The 23216-nt window shown below is 39.7% G+C and overlaps 3 protein-coding genes across 4 annotated transcripts; 1 reads left to right on the top strand and 2 right to left on the bottom strand.

Annotated features, from left to right (window-relative positions):
• Positions 1-546: 546 nt before the first annotated feature.
• On the bottom strand, positions 547-5319 carry LOC126800741 (FRIGIDA-like protein 5). 2 transcript variants are annotated; one of them, XM_050528148.1, is made up of 4 exons: positions 3613-5319; positions 2111-2683; positions 1325-1497; positions 547-1218 (listed from the first exon to the last, which is right to left on the bottom strand). In XM_050528148.1, exons 1-4 carry the CDS (start codon positions 5264-5266, stop codon positions 685-687), a joined length of 2934 nt encoding a protein of 977 aa, XP_050384105.1. In that variant the 5' UTR covers positions 5267-5319; the 3' UTR covers positions 547-684. The 2 variants fall into 2 exon arrangements, with proteins under 2 accessions (XP_050384105.1, XP_050384106.1); XM_050528149.1 differs by having other exon boundaries at positions 2111-2659.
• Positions 5320-10715: 5396 nt separating this feature from the next.
• On the top strand, positions 10716-14967 carry LOC126800742 (FRIGIDA-like protein 5). The gene is made up of 4 exons (XM_050528150.1): positions 10716-12178; positions 13184-13756; positions 13915-14087; positions 14199-14967. Exons 1-4 carry the CDS (start codon positions 10723-10725, stop codon positions 14850-14852), a joined length of 2856 nt encoding a protein of 951 aa, XP_050384107.1. The 5' UTR covers positions 10716-10722; the 3' UTR covers positions 14853-14967.
• A 476-nt stretch (positions 14968-15443) lies between these two features.
• LOC126800623 (FRIGIDA-like protein 5) lies at positions 15444-21117 on the bottom strand. Its single transcript, XM_050528013.1, has 3 exons — positions 19485-21117; positions 16640-16809; positions 15444-16497 (listed from the first exon to the last, which is right to left on the bottom strand). Exons 1-3 carry the CDS (start codon positions 21115-21117, stop codon positions 15799-15801), a joined length of 2502 nt encoding a protein of 833 aa, XP_050383970.1. The 3' UTR covers positions 15444-15798.
• Between the last annotated feature and the right edge of the window lie 2099 nt (positions 21118-23216).

Genomic DNA, 23216 nt, shown 5'->3' with positions numbered 1-23216 from the left:
GCCAGCTTCTGAAACATGTCAACTACTCTATGTCTATGATTTCTAACTTTTAGGCCTTTAGCGGCATAATCGATTAAGACTTAAGACTTCTTCTACATGGTTCTATTCCATAGGATACAATTGCTCCCAAGGCAGATCAGATCACTATGGACAACCTTGGGTATGCATGTACGAGTACCTTCATTGCTTCTATGTTGTTTAGTACAACCTGCCCCTTGTTAATACTATGATACTATCAGAACCCTTTCAATTTTGTATCATATCATATTCTTCCCCTACTAACTGAATACTAGTCTCAAGCTTCTGAAACATTTCACTAACTCCGTCTAATTTCGATTGGGGCTTCTAACTGTCAATTTTATGTTTATAAGGGGAGTGAGATTCAACAAAGTTTAACAAAAAATATGATACTATCAATCTATCATAACCATTTCAAACTTGCATCATATCATTACTTCCCTAAAAAACTGCACACTAGTCTGAAGCTTCTGAAACATTTTAACTAGTCCATCTATGTCGACGGCTTCGAACTTGCAACAAAATATATGATCAGTTAAGACTTTAGACTTCTACTAGATAATGGTGATGCAATTAGAAAAGTCGTGCCATTAAACACAAATACGGATAAAACTAGAGCCTAGCCTGTTACCTGCCTAAACCTGTGGCCTCCTATCAGTTTATGGATCATTCAAGGATGACTATATTAGAATAGTGATGATCAGCACTGTGCACTGCGACTGGATTTCTGGAATGCGATAGATATTGGCCTTTCAAACTTAGCATCAAGCCAACTTCAGTATTCTCAACATTTGCATGGTCGTTGGCCGCCATACCAAACTGTCCCGGGAGTCCATAATTTGCGTACAGCCTAGATGATGAACTTGACTCTGAGTATATTGAAGTGGAAATAGGCAATGCATAGGGTATAGCAGTGGATACAGCATTCTGATGATTGCTTTGTTCAAGCTGTTGTGGTATGAAAAAGGGGGCAGAAGTGCTGGTGTTTGGTCTCTTGACTCTCTTTCTTTTCCTCTGATCTTGTTGATCAACCGTGGAGGCAAGGGATGGTGCCAAACTTCTGTAATGCTCCTTCAGTCTTCCCAGCTGAACCACTTCTACTTCGATGTCTCCAGATGGAAATTCAGATTCAAGATTGTAGTCTTTGATGCATTGATGTACAGCTCTTAAATCACCTACTAGACCATCTACAACCTTCTCCTGTAAGCAAAAGTAGGCCATAATGATGTATATACACATTAAAGATGGTCCTAAATTTATCCATTCAAGAAGCAGTTATGAAAAGTGTTCGAGGAAGAGCTTGTACCGTTTCACTAAATGATAACTTGTTTATGCAAATTTCTCTGGCATGCTTTCTTGCATCATCCACATGATCTTTCAAGAGTTGTACGGCCGGGAACTTGTCAATTAACTTGAAGCTGCAAATGCATCTAACAGCACCAATTAGCTGCTTCCTCTCAATAAGATTTTGAATAAAACCTGTAAAAATAACACAGAATTGTAGCATCCATCAAAGTAGCTCAATATCAATGAGAATTGGATAAGCGAAAGCATATTTTAGAGGGAAAAGAAGAGATTAGAACCGAGTTTTAACTATGCAAGAGAAATTCAGAATGCAGTGATTCAAGAACATGACTTTATGATACTCTTAACGTAGGAGAGGATTGTTCCAAACAACAGATTCATACTATTAAACAGAAATTTACAAAGCTTCTGAACCACAGTTAATAAAAGACCAACTTACCGTATAATAATTGCTAGCAATGTAATTCTGTGAATCTTGTCCTAGTCAACTCCATTTTATATTTCTCATAATACATTACTTACATCATAGGTTTGACAATCTCACTTCTAACCATTTGCTAATCTTCTAGCCAATTATCTCCTCAAGGCAGTATAAAATCAACAGTAGGATATTTATCATCTTGGCAAAAGGAACAAAACAACGTTATCTGGACACTCATATAGCTAGTTATAAACACATTACCATTTTGTTGTAATCGGCAGATATAAATTCAGTAGCACCATAAAATAAATAAGAGTAATGGTAGAGCAAAACATAGAGCACGCCGCCAAATTTCATGAAACTTACCAGGAATTTTATCTGCAAAACCAACTGTCTGACATAGTTCTAGAGCCTGTCTGTGCCGAGAAATCACCCCAAGGAGGTTGACAATGTCACCACCATCTATGGTAGAGAGCAATTCATATGTAGCTATGAACTGCAAAAATAGCAAAATCTCTAAAGAGTTGCCAGCATCGGCTCTCATTCTAGCTTTCCACTGCACTGCCAGCTTTCTTGCATCTTCTTTCACATGAGGTCTGATGTGCTTTGACACTCTCATTAGTGTCTCCAGTAGGTAAACGTAACTCTTCATGACAGTTAGTTCTGAACAAAAACCTCGTTCTCTCCAACACTGACCAAAAGAGCTTTTAATCATTTCCAATACACTTTGGGCTGGGTCTGATGTCACTTGAAGAGTGGCTAACATTTTTTCATGTATTGAATTATTCTCACTCAAACGCTCAACTATGAACCCCTGAAACTTTGTTGATTCCTTGGTTGCATTTAGTTGAAGATTTGGAGATGAAAAGGGGTCTGCACATTCGACCACTGAAGAATCCAGTTCCTCAATTATAACTGGCAAAGAAATTATGTTGCTCGCTGTTCAAATACAGTAAGAAACAGGTAAGGATAGTCGGTATAATTTTGAGTTTATCATTGTATAATGTAGCAGTGGTGCATTGATCAAATGGCAAGGGTTGGATTAGGGACGGGCATTGCTATCAGGTTCCATGTCAATAATCAGATGATAAATCAGCCTCAAAGACCAATCTAGCAGTTTATTTTCCATACAAGATCTGTGATGAAGTTGTACCAAAGGACTAGCATATGTGGCAGTGGCACCAAGCATGTCCACTGACCTTCCAAGAGATAAATGCAAATAACACATGCAATACAAGATGCTGCTAGCCTTCAAATAAATATTTAATAGAATAGGGATGAAGGATACTGTATGATTCTGGCCATCAAAAGAAGAAAGTTCTACTTGCTAAAACAGCTTGCAATAATAATATAATATGACATATCGAGTCTTATAACAAAAACTAACAGGACAGTTATGTTGAATATGTCTTAAGAAAGATGCTTGTTACAATCTTCAACGTAAATGGCTACTCTCAATTTCTTTACAATGCAATTGAAGTATAGCATGCCTTACAGAGAAGATAACCATGCTGTGCAACACCAATAAGCAATCAAGTTTTTTTTTTTTTTCTAATGAGAAACTCCACGAGGCAGGACATCAATATTCAGAACTTCTAATTATGTCATCAATAGGTCAGATATCAAGTTTTGAATTCTAGAGGCATATCCCATTTCACAAAATAAACATGACACCGTTTGCTGCTTGAATATAGTTCTTTTTATTGACTAGACAAGGGAACTGATTGTTATTAGATATAGATAACGTTTATGACATAGAGTGAATAATCATAAGTTTAGACCAATATTCTATATAAATAAGATTAATCTGAGATAATCATCCAACATAAGAAACCAAGTTACACATAGCAAAACAAGAAAGAGCTTACCATATGTCATATCTGAGACACCAAGGGCCTGGAATAAATCAGTTGCTTGTCCAGGCTGAACCACTATAGAAAGAAGACTCTGAAGCTCCTTCAGATCATACATGGACATCAATTTATACGTAGTAACAAGCCACAAGAAGCCCAAAACCTCCAATCTATCCTCGATAGTGGCCATCAACTTAGCCTTCCACTTACATGCTAACTTCATTGCCTTCTCTCTGATCTGAGCATTAATTAGAGGCGAGAATCTCTTTAACTCTTGTAGCAATACAATACAACTCCTTCTAATAACTCTTAGGTCCGAATCAAGCTCCTTGCTGTTCACAGTTGAATTTGTAGGGTAAAATCCCTCCATTGCATCAAGAACCAATGCTGCTGGGTCTGTCGAAGCCTGAAGAAGAGCAGTCATTTCTCTACTCATTAAATCAATTCTCTTCAAATGCTCACTCATGATCGACTGCAACCCTCTAGCATTACTTGCATTCGAAGGAACGAAAACATTGTTTGCAGGGTCATGTTCCAATGGTTGAACCTTCACCAGAGGATGAATGATACTGCCCTTCCCCTTCAATTTCATTTTTTCCCCATTCACTTTTGGAATAGAATCCAACTGTTTCTCTTTCAATTCAAGCTCTTTCGCCTTCTCTTCCATCCTTCTTTCTCTCACTTCAACCTCATGTAAACGCTCCTGCACCGATTTCTCAAGCAACTCAAAATGCCTCACATTCTCCTGCCTCAACTCCTCAACCGCATGAAAATCCCTCTCCAATTTCAACTGCCCCTCACTCAAACACTCATTCACCCTCTTCTCAATCAAATCAATCTCCTCAGCTCTCTTCCCCAATCCCCGCTCTCTCTTCTCAACCCTCTCCACCCACTCTTCCATTTCCCTCTTCTTCACTTCAACACTACAACACCACTCCTTCATTTCCTTCTTAACCACCCCAAACTCCTCAACCTTCACCTCCATCTCCCTAATCACCTCCTCCTTCACTCTAATCCTCTCCGAATACGCCAACACCGCCTCCTGAATCGCCTCCATTTCCCCCCACTTCAACCTCAAATCCTTATCACACCTCTCAATCTCCCTCTTCATCTCCTTCACCTCCTTCTCTCTACTGACACACTCCTTCCTCCTCCTCTTCACATCCACACAGTACTTATCCAACACTCCCTGCACCCTCCTCACCTCCCTCTCCATCTTCTCGACTCGACAATCCAACACTCTCAATCTCTCCCTCCTCTCCCCCAAACCCCTCTCCCTCTCCTTCAACAACCTCTCAATCTCCTCAAACCTCCTCTCCTTCACTTCAAGCTCCTCATTGTTCTCCTCAATCAAAACCTTAACAGAGCTCAAGTGACTCTCACAGCACTCCAACTCCTTCTGTTTCTTCCTCACCACCTCCCTGAGCCTCTTGGCCTTATCCTCCTCCAAAGACTCCACCTTTCCGATTTGGGCCTCGCGGGCTAGGAGCTCCTGGAACCGGGTCTGGAGTTTGGCACGAGTTGAGTCCAGGTGGTCTTCTAGGTCCTTCCACTGGGGACCTAGGACCGTAAAGGAGGAAGCTTGTGCGTTTAAGATATCATAGACACGACCCAGATTGCTCTGCTTGGTTTCTGCTAGCTCTAAATCTGAGGCTATGGAGTTTTCCATTGAGGAAAAACCCTAGAGTTTGAGAGGGGAATGGGATAAAGGTCTGAGCTTTAAGTGAGTGAGTGAGTGAGAGTCAGTAGAGTGATCACAACAATTTAAACAGAAACAACCAAGTTCAGAGAAACCCTGTCTTGTCTTCCGTACGAAGCCACATTGGCTTATGATATGCTGCCATGTGTCCAGGAATTTGTTTTTGTGTTTTGGTTTTTGTTTTTTTGAAGGAAAATTGTTTTTGTGTTTAGATGAGGAGAATACTTTGCTCATTTGATCATAGTGATGATGGAGATTTTTATTTTCATATGGAGTGATGAGGACTTTTCTTTTCTTGAATTGGCTTCTGAAGTGATCCGGATTGTGAGAGTGCTCTGGGGGTTTGGAATGTGTTCATCGTGAGGGATTGGTTTCGTGGTATTGTATGACGAATTGACAATTGTAGAAGTGGCGAGGTTTGACGAGAGCGACGTAGGAGTGAATTGTGTGGTATTGATGTTCAACTTAGGCAATTATTACAAGTTCAATGAAGGTCTTGGTTCCTTTCTCACGTCGCAAAAATCCCACCACCAAACCACCGTCAAGGGGAAAAAATGATATTTGGATGAGATTAGGGAAAGAATGATTGAAATGATTTGGGTTTTGAGGTTTTGATGAATTGATAAGAGTTAAAATTGTTTTCTTGTCCGTGTGATTAGGCCTCATCATTTAGCTCACGGAGGTTCGCAAGTACGATGGACTTTTACCCGGCCCGGCCCGGCCTGTGAGAAATTATGTCAAACCCCGCTTCCATGGGTAGATGACCGAGCTTAAATTAGAGGGGTGAAACCCGGCCCGACCTGGCCCGTGAGAAATTATGTCAAACCCCGCTTCCATGGGTAGAGGACCGAGCTTAAATTAGAGGGGTGAAACCCGGCCCGGCCCGTAAAAACCAGTCAAATAATAAAATATTATACATACATATTTTATTATATTTAGAATAAAACTATCGCATTATAAAGTAAATATATGAAGGAAAGTTCTCGATATCGATCAACACCAGCTGATATGATCGGTATATATATTTAGTAACCCTGTAAAAATTTCATCCAATTCGGACATCGTCTGACCGTCGAAATTTCCGATAAACCAAAAACAACACTAATATGCCATAAAAGAATACACATTACTAAAATGCGAAAACCGAAAACCGTTTGTATATCTAAAATCACCTAATTTTTGTCACCAATTATGTGCGGTCACACCAAAGAAACTCATTTGACAAAGCCCCGGTCAATGGGGATGTTAATATGTCAAAACGCCTTTTTTTTAGTTGATAGTAGGTACGGACGGTCAAACAATGTCCAGAATTGACGAAATTTTTATGGGTTTGCTAAATATATATACTGATCACATCTGCTGGTGTCGATCGACCATATTTCAAACTGGAGTTATTAATTGCCGAAATGTCCACTAATGTATCATAACATTTATATTAGGTTTATAATAAAATTATCGCATTATGAAGCGACTATATGAAAGAAACTTCTTGGGATCGATCGACACCAGCCGATGTGATCGATATATATAGTTGGTGATCCTGTAAAAATTTCATCCAATTCGGACCTCGTTTAACCGTCGGAATTTCCGGTAGAACGAAAACACCACTAATATGCTCTAAGGGAGGACCCATTACAAAGATGCGAACGCCGAAAGCCGTTTGCATATCTGAAATCACCTAATTTTTGTTACCTATCGTGCGTAGTCGCACTGATGAAACATATTTAGCAAAGCTCTGGTCAATGAGGTTTCAATACGTCAAAACGCCTCTTTTTTAGTTGACCGTGGGTACGAACAGTCAAACTATATCCAAAACGGACGAATTTTTTACGGAGTCCCTAAATATATATACCGATCAAATTTGATGGTGTCGATCGACCATATTTCGAACTGGAGTTGACGATCGCCTAAGTGTCCACTAATGTATCATAACATTTATATTAAGTTTAGAATAAAACTATTGCATTATGAAGCGACTATATTAAAGAAACTTCTTGTGATCGATCGACACCAGCCGATGTGATCAGTATATATATTTAGTGACCATGTAAAAATTTCATCCAATTCAGACCTCATTTGACCGTCAGAATTTTCGGTAAATCGAAAACACCACTAATATGTCCTAAGGGAGGAAGACTTATTACAAATATGAGAACGCCGAAAGCCGTTTGCATAAATCACCTAATTTTTGTTACCTATTATGCACGGTCGCACTAAAGAAACCCATTTGGCAAAGCCCCAGTCAATGGGGTTTCAATATGTCAAAACGCATTTTTTAGTTGACTGTTGGTATGGACGGTTAAACCATGTCCAAAACAGACGAAATTTTTACGAGTTTCCTAAATATATATATACCGATCACATCTAATTGTGTCGATCGACCATATTTCGAACTGAAGTTAACGATCACCGAAGTGTTCACTAATGTATCATGACCTTTTATATTAGGTTTATGATAAAACTATCGCATTATGAAGCGACTATATGAAAAAAAAAACTTCTTAGAATCGATCGACACCATCTGATGTGATCAGTATATATATTTAGTGACAATTTTTCAATTTCATTTGATTCGGATCTCGTTTGACCGTCAGAATTTCTAGTAAACCAAAAACAACACTAATATGCCCTAATGAGGAATCCATTACCAAGATGCGAATGCGGAAAGTTGTTTACATATTTGAAATCACCTAATTTTTGTCACCATTCGTGTGTGGTCGCAACGAGGAAATTCATTTAGCAAAGCCTCGGTCAATGAGGTTTTATTATGTCAAAACGCCTCTTTTTTAGTTGACCAAAGTACAGACGGTCAAACCATGTTCAAAACGGATGAATTACAGGGTCCCTAAATATATATATCGATCACATCTACTGGTGTTGATCGACAATATTTTGAAACTATAATTTATTTGTGTCTTTTTTTTAGAATGTTTTTTAATAATTCTTTTATTGTTTCAAACCCTTAAATTATAGTATTATGAGTTTTTTTCTAATACAAGCCCGGCCCGGCCCGCAACGCCCACTTTAGGTGGGTGGGTTTTGATCTTCTTATTTGTGAAAATACCCGGTCAGGTCAGGTCTGACCCGTCACTTATTTAAATTTACTAAGGCCCGGCCCGGCCCATTGACGAGCCCTATGTGTGATAAAAGAGAAGAGAACAACCACCAGTACTGGCTTGATACGGAGAACGAGCAAAATATGCCTATAAAGCACGAAAGCAGAAGCGCGGGGAAGTGCAATTATGCAAAAGGGGGTGTTGGGAGCGCTCAATAATAAATCATGTTAAACATCATCGTTATATATAATAATCAGTGATCGTTCAGTCCGGAGAATTGAAAGGAACTCTAAACTTTTAGTGTTAAAAAATAATAGGGGGTTTTAGATTGATTATTAACTACTAATGAAAATAAATCATAAATTACTATTTACATGATCGACTTATCTTTAACAAACTTAAACCAAATTTACCATTACACCACATAATTACAAGTTCGAACCTATCATGCATTCTAATTCGACCAATTACATACTTTTTAGATACCAATACAATTAGAGCCTTAGGGGATCATCTAATCATGCAAGATTTCAATTAACATTTAGATTGACTTAGGGCCTAATCTAAATTTGCATGCAATCGAGTTCAATAACACTTAGAGTATAAATCAAACAAGATTACATTTAAGCACCAAATCTTTGTTGAAGACATGTTTCATGTATGGCGTCACTCACCATGGTTTCACATGCAAATTTCCAGAAATTTTACCACTTTTAATTAACACAAACCGAACCTACTTAGGGCATGATTTTATTTGTGTCAATATGGTTGATGAATCTAGCACTCAAACACAGTCTTAGGGACTGCATCCAAGCACTAAATTCATATGCACATATTTGAAAATTATCTAAAAGTATGAGAAAGATGATTAGAACACAACAATAGAAATACAAACTTAATAATTATAGGAAACCATCAATTCAGCAAAGATCCAAAAATCCAATAAAACAATCTGAAAATTTCGATTCTTAATACAAAACAATAATCTTACACAAACATCATACTACAATCTTCATAGACAAAGTAATGTAGAAAATCAAAAACGAACAAACCCATGAAGAAGAGTTGCGAGAATCACTCGTTGTAGGAACCTTGGAGGTGTGTCTTAAATGGTGATTTCGGTGGAGACGAAATTGGTATATGGGGGATAACGGTTTGCTGTTTTGGTGAATGATGTTTGAGGTAATATTTTGGTAGAGTTTTGGCTTTTGAGTACAAAGGAGAAGTGATGTTATTTGAGAGGTGAAACCATGTATATATAAAGGAAAGAGGGAGGGTTTGAACTTGCCTCTTTCTTCCTATAATAATGTCATGCTTTATCTCCCTAAATCATGCCATGTTTTATTCCCTAAATCATGCAATGTTTTATTCCCTAAATTATGTCATGTTTTATTCCCTAAATCATGTCATGTTTTATGTCTTTAATGATCATCTTCTATTTAATTGTTGCATTACTTGGCTCTAATTCTTTTTCTTAATTATCTCTTCAATCCAATATGAAAATAAGAAAATAAAATCATAAGTAAGAGATAATTCGTTTCGAAACCTAACAATGATTCCTAGTCAAACTAGGACTCTAGACCAATTATGCGTTTTAAACTCATGTAAGCAAAAAAAATGCATCCAATACCGCTCAAGACTCTTACTACGACTCAATGACTCAATAGTACAATAATAAGGGCTAAACAAAGTACAAATTGAGGTAAAAACATGTTAAGAACGTCGCATAAAGTGTTCCTGTCAAGAAGTGCAATTCCCCAGTTTTCAAGCCTCTCTTCTTCCAAAATCTCACTTCTTTCAACTCATTTTATAATATTTTAGTAAATTAAATTAGAGTTGATAGATCAGAATGAAAGATGAATGAAGGGAGATAAGATTGCATGAGCATGAATCGATCGAACCTGTTGCAATCTTATAGAGGAGAGAGGGAAAGATGCAGAAGATGAGGAGAGACAGAGAGAGTGAAGACCAATTTTTTCAATTGTCTCTCTACTTGCCCATGACACAATTACAATGGTACCACAGTGGTCTTCTTTGTTTGAAAAGAATCTTGTGCTGGATTTAATATATTCTTGGTTATAGAAGTTATTAATGATTATCCATTTTATTCCAAATGCTAGGTAATAACTTGTTAAATGTGGTTATAAAAAATATGTAATTTTTACATAGATAAGAGCATGTAATTGTTTACGAAAATAACAAACTCGAGAAATCGTTGTGTCACTACTATACATCTCAGTCGGTGTGATGAGATGTTCAAAGTGTACAATCAACATACTAACACTCTGTCCTTCATTAAACCCTTTCATCTCTGTGACGCACTGACTCAAGTGTGAGTTGTGTCATTTGGGTTTTCTCTGAAACCCAAGAATGGAGAAGATAGCCTCTGCTTTGAAGGACTCGGAGTCAAAACAAAGGAGCCTGAGCAGGGCATTGGAGGCGTTGCAGTCTCAAGCTTCATCTGCTCTGTTGTTTTCTCTGCAATGGAAGGACCTGGAGGACCACTTCGAGTCTACCCGGGCCCAAATCCAGACCCGATTCGAGGAGCTAAAGACTTTGGAGATGAAAGCCAAGGAGTTGGAGAAAGTGGAGGAGTTGATTGATCAGGGTAAGAGAGAGCTGGGTCATCTTGAGCTGTTGATTGAGAAAAAGGGTTGTGAGGTTGAGGAGAGAAAAAGATTGGTTAGGGATAAAGATAGGGAGATCAGTGAGGGGAAGAAGAAGTTGGGTTCGGTGAGGAAGAAGGTGACATTTGAAGAGAGGGAGCTGGAAATGATGCAGGGGATGTTGGAGAAGTGTTGTGAGGAAATTGAGGCGAAAAGGAGGGAGTTGGGTTTGGAAGATGAGAGATTTGGGGTGGTGAAGTGTGGCATTGTGGAATGTGAGAGAGAATTGAGGTTGAAAGAGGAGAAGATGAGTTTGGTTGAGAAATCGATGGAGAAATGTATGGAAGAGTTGGATGAGAAGGAGAAGATTGTTAGGGAGATGAATGAGTGGAAATGTAAGCTTGAGAAGAAAGAGAGTGAGCTTGAGGGATGGGCAGTGGGGCTTGCATTGAAAGAGAAGCAAGTGAAATCGAAAGTTAAGGAAGTTGGTTTGGCTGAAAAGAGGGTTTTGGAAAGGCTCAGTGAAGTTGAGATGAAGGAAAAGGATTTCGATGAGCAAAGAAAGGCGATTAGTGAAGGGAGAAAGCATTTGGATTCACTCTCAAGTAAGCTGCAAATGAGAGAGTGGGAGCTTTGTAAACAAGCGAAAGACCTTAACTTGGAGAAGCAAAAATGGGAGTCGATTGAAAGATCCACTAAAGAATGCACAGAAGGTCCAAAATCGATAGAGGAGCCTAGTGTCTTCCATTTGGAGACTGACATAACTTGGGACGGTAGAGGCTTGCAGTTGCTTATGAATGAGCAGTTGAAGAGAATAGATAAAATGAGCAGCAAAATGTCAGCTGTTTTTCAAGGCTCATCAGACCCGGCTAAGTTAGTGTTGGATGCAGTGCAAGGATTTCACCAGCCAAATCCAAATAAGGACAACGAGGAGATTGATTTTGATTTGGAAATTACTAGAAGGAGTTGTATTGTTTTGTTGAAGGAGCTAAAGAGAATATCAACACCAATCAGTCCTCCAGTTAAAGAAGAAGCGATGAACTTGGCCACCGAATGGAAGTCTAAGTTGGCCACTGAGAATAGGATGGAAATTTTGGGGTTTCTGCAGCTTGTCACTACTTATGAGTTGACCTCCCTTTATGATGCAAATGAACTTCAAGGTCTTCTAGCAATAATAGCTCAGCCCAAAGAAGCAAATGAGAGGCAGTTCTTGGCATCTGGTAAAGCTTTTTAATTTTCTCCCGTATTTATATCTAAATTTCGTATCCTGTAGAGTGATAACTTTCTGGTTTTTCTGTTTTCTCAATATTTATTCCAATGATACTCTAGATTGGCCTTTCATATTTCACTTTTCAATTAAGTTCTCAGCATTGGAGAGAGTATGGAGTGTTTATCACGTGTTCTTACCCTGTTTATAAGTGAAACCATAAATACCTTTCTGATTTTACATCACTGATCAAAGGTAGTTGCTACGGAAGCTGATATGATATATTGGTATTTGGTATTGGAGTTCTTTTATTGAAAGGAGGATCTTCTTTTTAAAAGAGGACAAACAGTCAATTACATAAACTTTTGTACACTTAAGTTTGGATGTAGGTTAGCAATATGTGCATCTGCTATAGGCCATATTGCATTTTAGAGTAACATTGAAGAGCAATCATACCTCTCAAAAATAGATTAAGTATTAAACATAATTAGTATTGGCAAGAAGTTTCCTATTTATCTTTATTCTTCTTGTTATTCAATTAATTGTCCTTCATAAATGACAAATAGGAAGATTGATATATTTTTTAATCAACTTCTGAACTTGCTTTTATTTTCTGTAAAGATGATATTGATGAGAAGTAATCTTTTTTCTCATAACCAATCTCATTTAGCTAGATCTTATAATTATGTTATGTGAAGCTTTTGCATCTCTTGTTGCATTTGTTCTGATTTATCCCAGTAGAATTTCAATAGACATACCAGTTGCCACATATGCTTTTCATTTGATAACTTTTTAATCCTAAATCAGTCTGCAATTTTCGGATATAAAAATTAGGCTGTTATAACTCTCGTATTAGTATTTACTTTGTTTAATTTTAGTGCAGTTTAAACGTACTTATGGGTACTGCTTACAACTTGAATCAATGAGACTGGATATATCTTCATGTATGCTAAATTCAAACGTATCATGTCACTTAACTATCCATTTTGTTTTCCCTTTTCTTATTGCAAATGCACAGAAATCACCATCACTCCTCCTCCTGTCAAAGATGAGGAACAGGAATCTTCACTGGCCAAAAATGCAGCAACTTCTCCAATTCTTCAACCAAGTTCCACTGTACATGAAAGAAATCTTCTAGAGTTCCAAAATGAGCAAATGGTTTGGGAACATTCACTACAGAGCAAAATTTTTGTTGCGCTTAAAAAGTCATCAAATTCAGACCCAGCAAAACTTTTGCTGGATTTAATGCAAGTATCATTTGCTGGGTACTGGATGAAAGAAGATGTTGATTTTGAACCAACTGCAATGGAGAGCTTCATTTCCCTACTGGAGACTGTAAGAAGAGTCCAACCGCACGTTGGACCGCAGTTGAAAGATAATGCAACAAATTTAGCAGTGCAATGGAAAAGAAAACTGAGAGCTGATGATGAAAATTCCTGGGAGATTTTGGGTTTCTTGCTGTTTATAGCTACGTACGATATACTTTTCACCTTCAGTACAGATGATATTGCCAAGCTTCTAGTGATCATTTCTCAGCATACACCTGCTCTCAAACTATGTCAGACACTAGTTCTTGCAGATAAGTTACCTGGTAAGCTATTCTCGGGATGAGGATTCAGTGAAGTATTCTTGTTTTGTGATTGGTGTTTATTATTTTCTTCATCTGAATAATGTTACTAGTCCATCGTCCTTTTGAATTTTCTTTTGAGCATCTTGATGAACTCAAGAACTTCTTTTGACATGTTACAGATATTATTCTGAATCTTGTTCAAGGCAAACAGCTAGTTGAGGCTGTTAGATTAATTTGCACCTTCAAATTAAGCGACAAATTCCCCCCAGCACCACTGTTGCATCAATTTGTGGAAGATTCATGGAATCGTTGTAGTGAAGTTTGCATGAAAAAGATATTCCTTGATGAAAAGGTATGTATAGCTCTTCCTTCACAGGTCTATAACTTCATTTCTGGATTCTTATATCAGGGACCATGGTCGATGAATAGAGATATGCATTTTCAGACTTACTTTTTCTTACAGGATAAGGTTGTAGATAGCCAAATAGCTGATCTAAGAGCCGTTGTCCAATGCATCAACAAATACAATCTCCAGTCTGAGTACCAACCTGCAGTTGTTGAAGTACAAATTGATGAGCTGAAAAAACTAAAGGAGAACTGGAGACTCTCGGCACAATCTCTTGTGTCCCAGATTGAGCCACACGAACAAAGTATAGAGAAGAAGCGTAGTCCTAGTACTCCTACACTCATTTTTCAACCACAGCAACAACCTGAATATAAAGATCAGCTTACAGCCATATCAGCTGCCAGACCGCCACCCTATCCATCGCCTACTTGTATCCCAAGCTATCCACAATCACATCCTTCACCTGTATTGCAGACTAATTATGGATTTCCAATGCCTACCAATGGCCAGCCATGTGCCTCTAGTTATGGAAACGGCTTCATGCCAACTTTGAAGCGCCCATGTATGATGAATTTTGGATACCAAACCCCAGCCTCTGTTCCCTTCATGCCAACTATGAAGCGCCCTTGTATGATGAATGCCGGATACCAAGCCCCAGCCCCAGCCCCTGTCCCCTCCCCAGCTCCAACCCCAGCCCAAATGCATAGTGCTAATTACAATGTACCATGCCAGTTTCCTCACCCTAATATGTTGCAGTTTCGGGGTAGGTAGCCTAGTTTGCTAACCAGTTTAGGAGAACCCCCCTCCCCTGTATGGAGGTAGAAACTTGTGAAATAGATGGAGTAGTTCTAATCATGTCTAGAAGAATGTGTTTATCTTTGCGGTCCTGTGACAGTTCTGTACAACTATAATTAAAAAAAATTCAGTGAAATGTAGATGGCCTGTTCAAATGCCGGTCTTTTAGATTTTGATATAGGAAATGGCCACCCAAAATAAACTTTGGTCTTGAAATCCTATTAGAATGCTCACAAAGTTTAATTTAAGCATTCCCCATGCTTTATCTATTATCAAGTTTCATCCCAGTGGCCTGCCGGAAAGAGTCGATAGTCATATTTCACGACTGGAATCTCTGGGGAGCGGAAATGAACAACTTAGCTGAAAATAATCCCATTTTGGTACCTTAGATGGTAGTTGACCCTCATTCATGCCCGCAAACATAGTGACATATTTGCTGCTCGATTTTACGAACTATTCGATTTCATTAGAATGTTCTTCAAAAGAAGCATAATCAGAAGCAACAAACTTTTGTCATAGTTACTTAAAAACCTTGAGGACTCGGACGGAGGTAACTCTATTCGATTTTGGCGTCAGAACTCTAAACTTCAATTACTATACATTGTAATCGACCTAAACACTCTCAGCACTCGCCATTATCATACAACAACCCAGACGAGCCTATTAAGTATTAACATGTAATACTGTTACAAAATACTCCAATTGACTTGGAGAATGACATTGGCCACAGCAGATACTTCTCCTACAAACCGAAAGTTATGTTACTGAAGAAAGAAGCTGTGCTACTTGGCAAATTTGTGAGATTACTGGCGCTTCAAGGGTGACTATGGTCGAAATTAGCAACGTGCTCTGGGCTGGGTTTTGGAGCTGCAATGTACCCTAGCCCTTCATGATCAGCATGTCTTGCAGGTTAATTCTAGGTTTAGTAAGGGCCATATCGGGCAGGGAAGGGAGTGAAATCCCTCAACTGATAAGGGTTAGAAAGATTGGGTGCCCGGAAATGAGGATCAACTTCATCTATGGTACCAAAATGGGGATTGACTTCAGCTAAGTTGGCAGCCATATGATCTAACTGCCCACGCTGTCCATGAATTCCACTCACCAAAGATGAAGATCTATCAAATTCAACAGAGTTTGCAGCCGCATTACCAACTTGCCCAGGCTGTCCATGGTTTCTATACCCCAGAGATGAAGATCTAACAACTTCACTAGAGTTGGAAGCCATATCACCAACCTGCCCACCTTGTAAGTTATTTCCATACGCCAAAGCCAAAGACGGTGATAGTCTTGAGACTGTTGAGTGCAGATGCACAGGGGTGAATCTTGGTGATTTATAGGAAGTAGGAGATGCTTCAGCTGTCTGATGGAATTTATTTTTCTGTTGCCCTGGTTGAACCGCGGGGGAAGTGCTGCTACTACGTTTCTTCCCTCGGCTCTGCGCTTGTTGTCTAGTGACAGAGGCAAGACAGTTCTCCGGACCTCTACAAATGTCCTTTAGTTTTTTCAGCTCACCTATTTGTACTTCAATTTCCTTGGACGGGTATTCAGACTCAAGGTTGTATTCTCTGATGCATTGAAGCACAGCTTTAAGATCAGCTATTTGGCTGTCTATAAACTCAACCTGTGAATGAAGTAAGCATATATTATTGTACATCCATTCATATTGAGGATGGAACTAGAATTCAGCTATTAAGGCCCAAACATAGTTCAAGAAAAGTAGAAAACAGAACCAGATACTGGATATAACAGAAGAGTTGAGATACCTTTTCATCAACCGATTTCTTTCTCTTTAAAGTTTCCGACAAACTCACATCCTTCAGATAGTCTTTTAAGACTCGTACTGGAGTGAACTTGTCAAGTAACTTGAACTTAAAGACAAATCCAAGAGCCTGAAAGAGTTGCTTCTCTTCTACTAGTCTCGGAATAAAGTCATCTACATGTTTAAAAATAGAATTATAAGGACTCATTAGACAGCACAAGAAGTTTAAATGAGAGAACAGGGACAGGCTTAAAACAGGTTACGACTATCAAATGCATTTCTACCAAAAGAATCACATATAAGATAAAAGGAAGATAAATTAGAGCACAACCACAGTAATAAATGGAAAAGTGAAACACTGGTGATGCAGAGAAGGAAAAGTGCACCACAGGTAATGCAAGAACAAGATTTAGATAGATTCTCATTTCCTAGTTAGGAGAGAAACAACTGCTGACAAACTTGATTGTACTAATGATGTGTGTTTCCAACTTACTGACAGCCATTAGAGACATCCTGGTAATATAAGAACTATATTAAAATGAAAAAGGCTCAAAGATTACAAAAAGGTAGATTTTAATCCAAAGTTGGCAAGACTTTTTAATAGAAGCTCATTTTGCTCAGAGTCTTAAGTAACTCAGTAGTAAAAGGAGGACAGAACTCTCGTGTGGAACAAAAGGGTAAAACCACTAAGGTGGGCGAGTGACTGATTGAGTGAAATACTAATGCTCGGTTAGCACTCTAAAATCTAAAGAATGTTTAAATTTTGAACCACACTTGAAAATATCAACTAAAACAATATATATAAAAAATCAACAGAACACTAAGATGGGTGATTGACTGATTGAGTGAATACTGGTGCTCGTTTTGTACTCCAAAGAATGTCTGAACTTTGAACCACACTTGAGAATATCAAATTAAACAACATAAAAAAAAATCCTAACAGAACACACATTTCAACAAGTTCTTACTGAATTGACTTCATATACATATCTGCAATACCTTACCTAGTATCATGAAGTTCATCTTGGGTTTCTATTTCATTAGTCACGCTAAATTTCTAATATATATCATTAGCTCACACTGCATTCAGATTACCAACTCAAAGTTAGCAATCATCTGATTGCCACACTTTCTAATATCCTGTCATTAGCTCCTGAATGCAGTAGATTACCAACTAAAAATTAGCTATCATCTAATTACCACACTTTCTAATATCCTGTCATTAGCTCCTGAATGCAGTAGATTACCAACTAAAAGTTAGCTATCAGTCCATCACCAATTACCCCAGATACAAGGTTGGCATCTAGGACACTCATGTTTACAAACACCTACAATATAATGTCCGACCCAATTATATTGTATATTTCGGATAGCTGAAATAACATAATAAGATATAATTGAAAGTATTGGTCAAGTATAACTAAAATATAACACTATAATATTAGTTGCCAAGAAGCTTACCAAGGATGATATTTAGAACACCATGCATCTTCAATGATTCTACAGCCTCTTTATGTTGAGAAAGCCTCTCAAGAAACTTTACCATCTCATCTCCAGGCAGTGTAGGAAGCAAATCATATGCATGAACAAACAGCAAAAACCCCAAAATCTCCGAATGATGTCCAGCATCAGCTCCAACTTTTGTAATCCATTGGAATGCTAGCGTTTTTGCATCTTCTTTTACATGAGATTTAACTTGCGGTGAGACTGTCATCAGCACCTCTAATAGAGTAATATTACATGACATGACACCCTTTTTCGTACTAGCTTCTGTGGTTGTCCAGTACTTGTCGAGAGATGTTTGCATCATCATCAACACAAGTTTTTCTGGGTCTAACGCCGATTTAACAGCCGCCACTATTTCACTCTGTATTGTATCTAAATTCCAACTTAAATGCTCATTTATTGACCCCCGTGAATTCCTGGCATCAGTGGAGGCACTTGATTGAGGATTAGGAGAAGAAATAGTTGCTGAATTGTTGGCTGCAGAATTCCTTGAATCAGTGGCAGCACTTGATTGAGGATTAGGAGAAGAAATAGTTGCTGTCTCATTGGCTGCAGAAGATTCCGGTTCCTCAATTTTGACAGGGGAACAAATGTGGCTCCCTATGCAATATGAAAAAACAAATCGGTGAATATTAGATTCTGAATATTTGTGAGGTTAACATATCAAACAGATAAGTTGTGTTTATGTGCCCGTTGTGCTTTTAGAAGAATTGTAGGTGCAAGTGGGGGTGGTAACAGTTATTAGAGACTTATGGTTCACATATGTCAAAGCATCATATGATGTCAACTGCAGCTTGATCAGAAAAACTGCCTAAATCACCAGTATCTAATTACGCATGTGCAGAATTTTTCCATCAGAAAATCTAAGATCAACTGGTTTTAAAAGAAGAGCATATATTGCACTAATCTGTCCACTGGTATGCAATAAATGAGAGAACACTTGCAACCACAGTTGAGTCAAACAAGTTAAAATATACGGAGAATGAAACTGTATTCAGTTTCTACCAGCAAAATCAGAAAGTTTTTAATACCTGAAAAACAAAAAACTAACGTTGCTAAAAATGTTGAAAACTGAGAAAGATTTAAAGGCTTATCCCATCTCATAACCAGAGACACCCTTGCTGAATGCTGATAAAGATGTTTATCTATTGACTTAACAGGGTAATAAACATGATATCTAAGAGGTATGTGTCATCAACAGTAGAGGGTTCCATAAAGAAATTCATATTACAGGCAGTCAATTCAGAAATTGCATGTTCAAAATAACCAGAGGTTGATAATAACAAAAACAAATTCAAATACAAATATGAGTAAAGGCATGTGAATAAGCAAGAAGAGCTTACCAAGCTCTGTAATACCGAGGGCCCGGCCTATTTGTGCTGCTTGTAGACCATGGGAAACATTAGATATAAGCCTTTTAATCTCCTTTGTACCGTAGGAAGTTACGCCATATGCTGCAACAAGCCACAAGAAACCCAAAACTTCCAAGTCCTTGTCACTGGCCACTTTCATCTTGGCTTTCCAATTAGCAGCCAGCTTCGTTGCCTCCTCTTTCACTTGAAGATTCATTTGTGGGGACATCCTCATCAACTCCTCTAACAATAAGCAACAACTTCTTCTTCTGACTCTCAATTCGAAAGCCGACTCCCTCTTTTCAGGGTAAAACCCCTGCATTGCATCCAAAACCAATTTCCCCGGGTCTGAAGACTCTTTGAGTATAGCCGAGAGGTCAGTCCCCAAGGAGTCAATTCTCTTCAGATGATCGTCCATAAAATGCTGCAATCCTCTTCCATCCCTAGTGATCACACTCCCCCGGGAGCATTCCTCTACCGACTTCTGCAACGAATGCAGATCCTTCTCCCATTCTCGCAATGATTTCTCAAGTGAAATTAAACGCTCCTCATTCAACTGAACCTCATTTCGAATCAAACCAAGCTCCTCAACCTTCAATCCCACCTCTCTCTCTTTCAATTCTAACTTAGCAGCCAACCCCTCAAGCTCCCTCTCCTTCACTTCAACCTTACAACCCCACTCCTCCATTGATCTCTTCAACAAACAAAACTCCCTCCCTTTCTCATCCGCCACACGAACCATCTCCTCTTTCGACTCAAGCACTCTACAGCATTCCCCTATCGAATCCTCAACCTCCTTCTTTCTCTCCTCTTTCTCCTTCAACTCCCTCTCACATTCTTCAATCCTCCTCTCCACCCTCACCATCTCACCCTCCTTCAGCTCAGCCTCCTTCCTCCTCTCCTCAACTTCCCTCCTCACACCACTCAGCTCCTTCTCCCTCTCCGCCATCGACTCCTCCACCAACCTCAGCCTCTCCTCCTTCCCCCTCAACTTCCTCTCCACCTTCACCACCTCCTCTTTCATCGACTCGAGCTCCTTCCTCCTCTCCTCAATCACCCCCCTCACACCACTCAGCTTCTTCTTCCTCTCCACAATCAGCTTCTCCACCTTGTCCTCTTTCCCCTCCAATTCCTTCACCACCTTCACCATCTCATCTTTCTTCACCTCAACCTCTTCAACCTCCTTCACCTTCACCTCTATCTTCTTCTCCACACAATTCAACTTCCTACTCTTCTCCTCCACCTCCCTCTCTTTCTCCCTAATCAGCCTCACCAATCCCTCATACCTCTCCTCCCTAACCCTAAGCTCCTCATCATTCTCCTTTATCAAAGCCTTCACCGACTCCAAATACCCCTCCCCTTCCTCCGCTTCCTTCCGCCTCCTCTCCACCTCCGCCGTCAGCCTCGCCTGCATCTCCGCCGCCTCCTTCTCCCGATCCTGAAGCTGCTGGAGCCGGGCCTTGAGCGCGCTCCGGGTCGACTCGAAGTAATCCTCGAGCTCCTTCCACTCCACCGTGAACTGAAGAATCGACGACGCATGTGCACTCAACGACTCGAACGCCGCGCCGAGCCTCCTCTGCTTCGCCTCCAATTCCGACAATTCCGCCGCCGTAGGCTCCTCCATTTCTTAGCGCGTGAGAGAGAGAGAGAGAGAGAGAGAGAGAGAGAGAGAGAGAGAGAGAGAGAGAGAGAGTCGTTAGACGTCAAAAATCGGCGTCAGAGGGATTCCGTTGGGTTGAGAGTTGAGACGTTTGGTTTTGCCATGAAGGGAAAGAAGACGTCAATCTGTCATTTCAGTTTGAGACTGGGGAGGACGCGGGAGGCTATGAGTGGTCCCCTGACCGCATGCATCCGCCACGTGTCGAGCGTCTGTGTTTTTCGCCATTAGTGAGAAATGAGAGTTGTTCATGAAGTTTTATACATTTAATCTATGTATGTAAAATTGGTTTACTGTTTTCATAAACGGTTTAAAATTTTTTTTTATAGAAATAACATGAATTTACACTAATTTGCAAAATACATCATGATGCAATATTCATTTTATCTTTAAATTATTGGTCTAGAATCATCCACTAATACACTAATACAACTGACCGGTCACATATAAAAGGAGAAACAATTTCTTCCAAAATTATGTGTGAAAACGAGATTTTTTTCCAAATCACATGGTTAATTATCTACCACGGATTTTCAAAATCACGGAATAATCCATTGTTTTCTACTTTGGAAACTGTCAATCTAGAACCATCGATTGTCTTATAAAATGGGTCTCAAAGGCGAGTGGTTTAACTCAAGAGCGATTTTAAATTTTGTTTTTGTTACAAGAGAGCAATAATTGGGGTTGTAATAATTGGTTTTTCTGAGTTGTATTGAGAACTCAGTGATGATCCGCTGTGCACGTTAAATGATTTCGATTTTATTGAGATTGTTTTGGTGTTCTAACGACTTTGAAATTTTGAGTTTTTAGGCTCGAAATTTTGGGGTCGTTACAGTTGGTATCAGAGCCTAAATGTGTATTTGGCGATTATCAATATCATCCGGGAGCGATGATCCGACTGCAGGCGGGTACCCATCATATGCTCCTCGGTATTGATATGTCGTCGGGTACGCGAGAGTGTTTTAGGAGCCATACCTTATGGTTTGGTCCTCTAGGGAGTATCGTGATGATACTTCGATGTTTCATCTTGTTCTGAAAATTCATGTTGATATCTATTGAATCTGTTTTAGTTGAATTCGAGACTTCCCAAGTATTGACTAAGTGTTTTATTGTTTGAAGGTGATGAACGCTGATAAGGGCCGAGGACGGGCGAGAGGCCGAGGTCGAGGTAGGGCCGCAGGCCGAGTCCGCAACGTGGAGAACCTGTATGAGGAGGCTGCTCCACAGGAAGAACAGGTTGAGCCTGCTACTGCAGTTAGAGATGATGGTCGAGTGTTGAAGCTGATCAAGGACATCAGTGCACTGTCAGCGCCGACCTTTCATGGGGGATTAGATCATATGGTAGCTGACCATTGGATCGAGGGTATGGAGACTTATTTTGAGATGATAGAGTGCACAGAGATTGAGAAGAGAAAGATAGCTACATTCTTTCTAAAAGGTGATGCGCTAGACTGGTGGAAGAGCATGAGACAGACAGTGGATGTGTCTACATTCACATGGGGAGGTTTCACTACCATTTTCCGAGAGAAGTATTTTCCACCCTTTGTACAGGAGGACTTATAGCTGGAGTTTCTGGCACTGGTACAGGGAGACATGACTGTTAGAGAGTATGATGCTCGATTTTCGCAACTGTACCGGTACGTCAGGCCTATGGGTGCGATCTCTTTAGCTCAGAAGTATCTACGAGGGCTGAAACAGGAGTACAAGACCATGATATCAGTCCTTTGCCTGACTACTAAGGAGTTGATATTTGAGAGTGCCATGAGCTTGGAGCAAGCAAATAAGACTCAAGCAGGAGATGTGGGAAGTAGGGATGCAAAGGGAAAAGGCAAGGCAATCTGTACAGGTAGCGAGCACTCAGGACCGACGGGTAGGTCATGGAAGAGGCCAAGACCCCACTATCAGGTTCCGGCAAGGGCGATACCCATAGCTATCAGGGCTGCACCATTCAGACCATTGGCAGCGGTGAGGTGTTATGGCTGCAACGAGATGGGACATTACGCCTCAGCATGTCCGAAACCGAAGAGAGCAGGCTGCCACCGGTGCGGGAAAGTCAGACACATAGC

This window comes from Argentina anserina, chromosome 6, assembly GCF_933775445.1.
Source record: "Argentina anserina chromosome 6, drPotAnse1.1, whole genome shotgun sequence".
Classification (NCBI taxonomy): Eukaryota; Viridiplantae; Streptophyta; class Magnoliopsida; order Rosales; family Rosaceae; genus Argentina; species Argentina anserina.
Note: the sequence above shows the minus strand (reverse complement) of the source record. Positions and strands in the feature narration are given on the sequence as shown.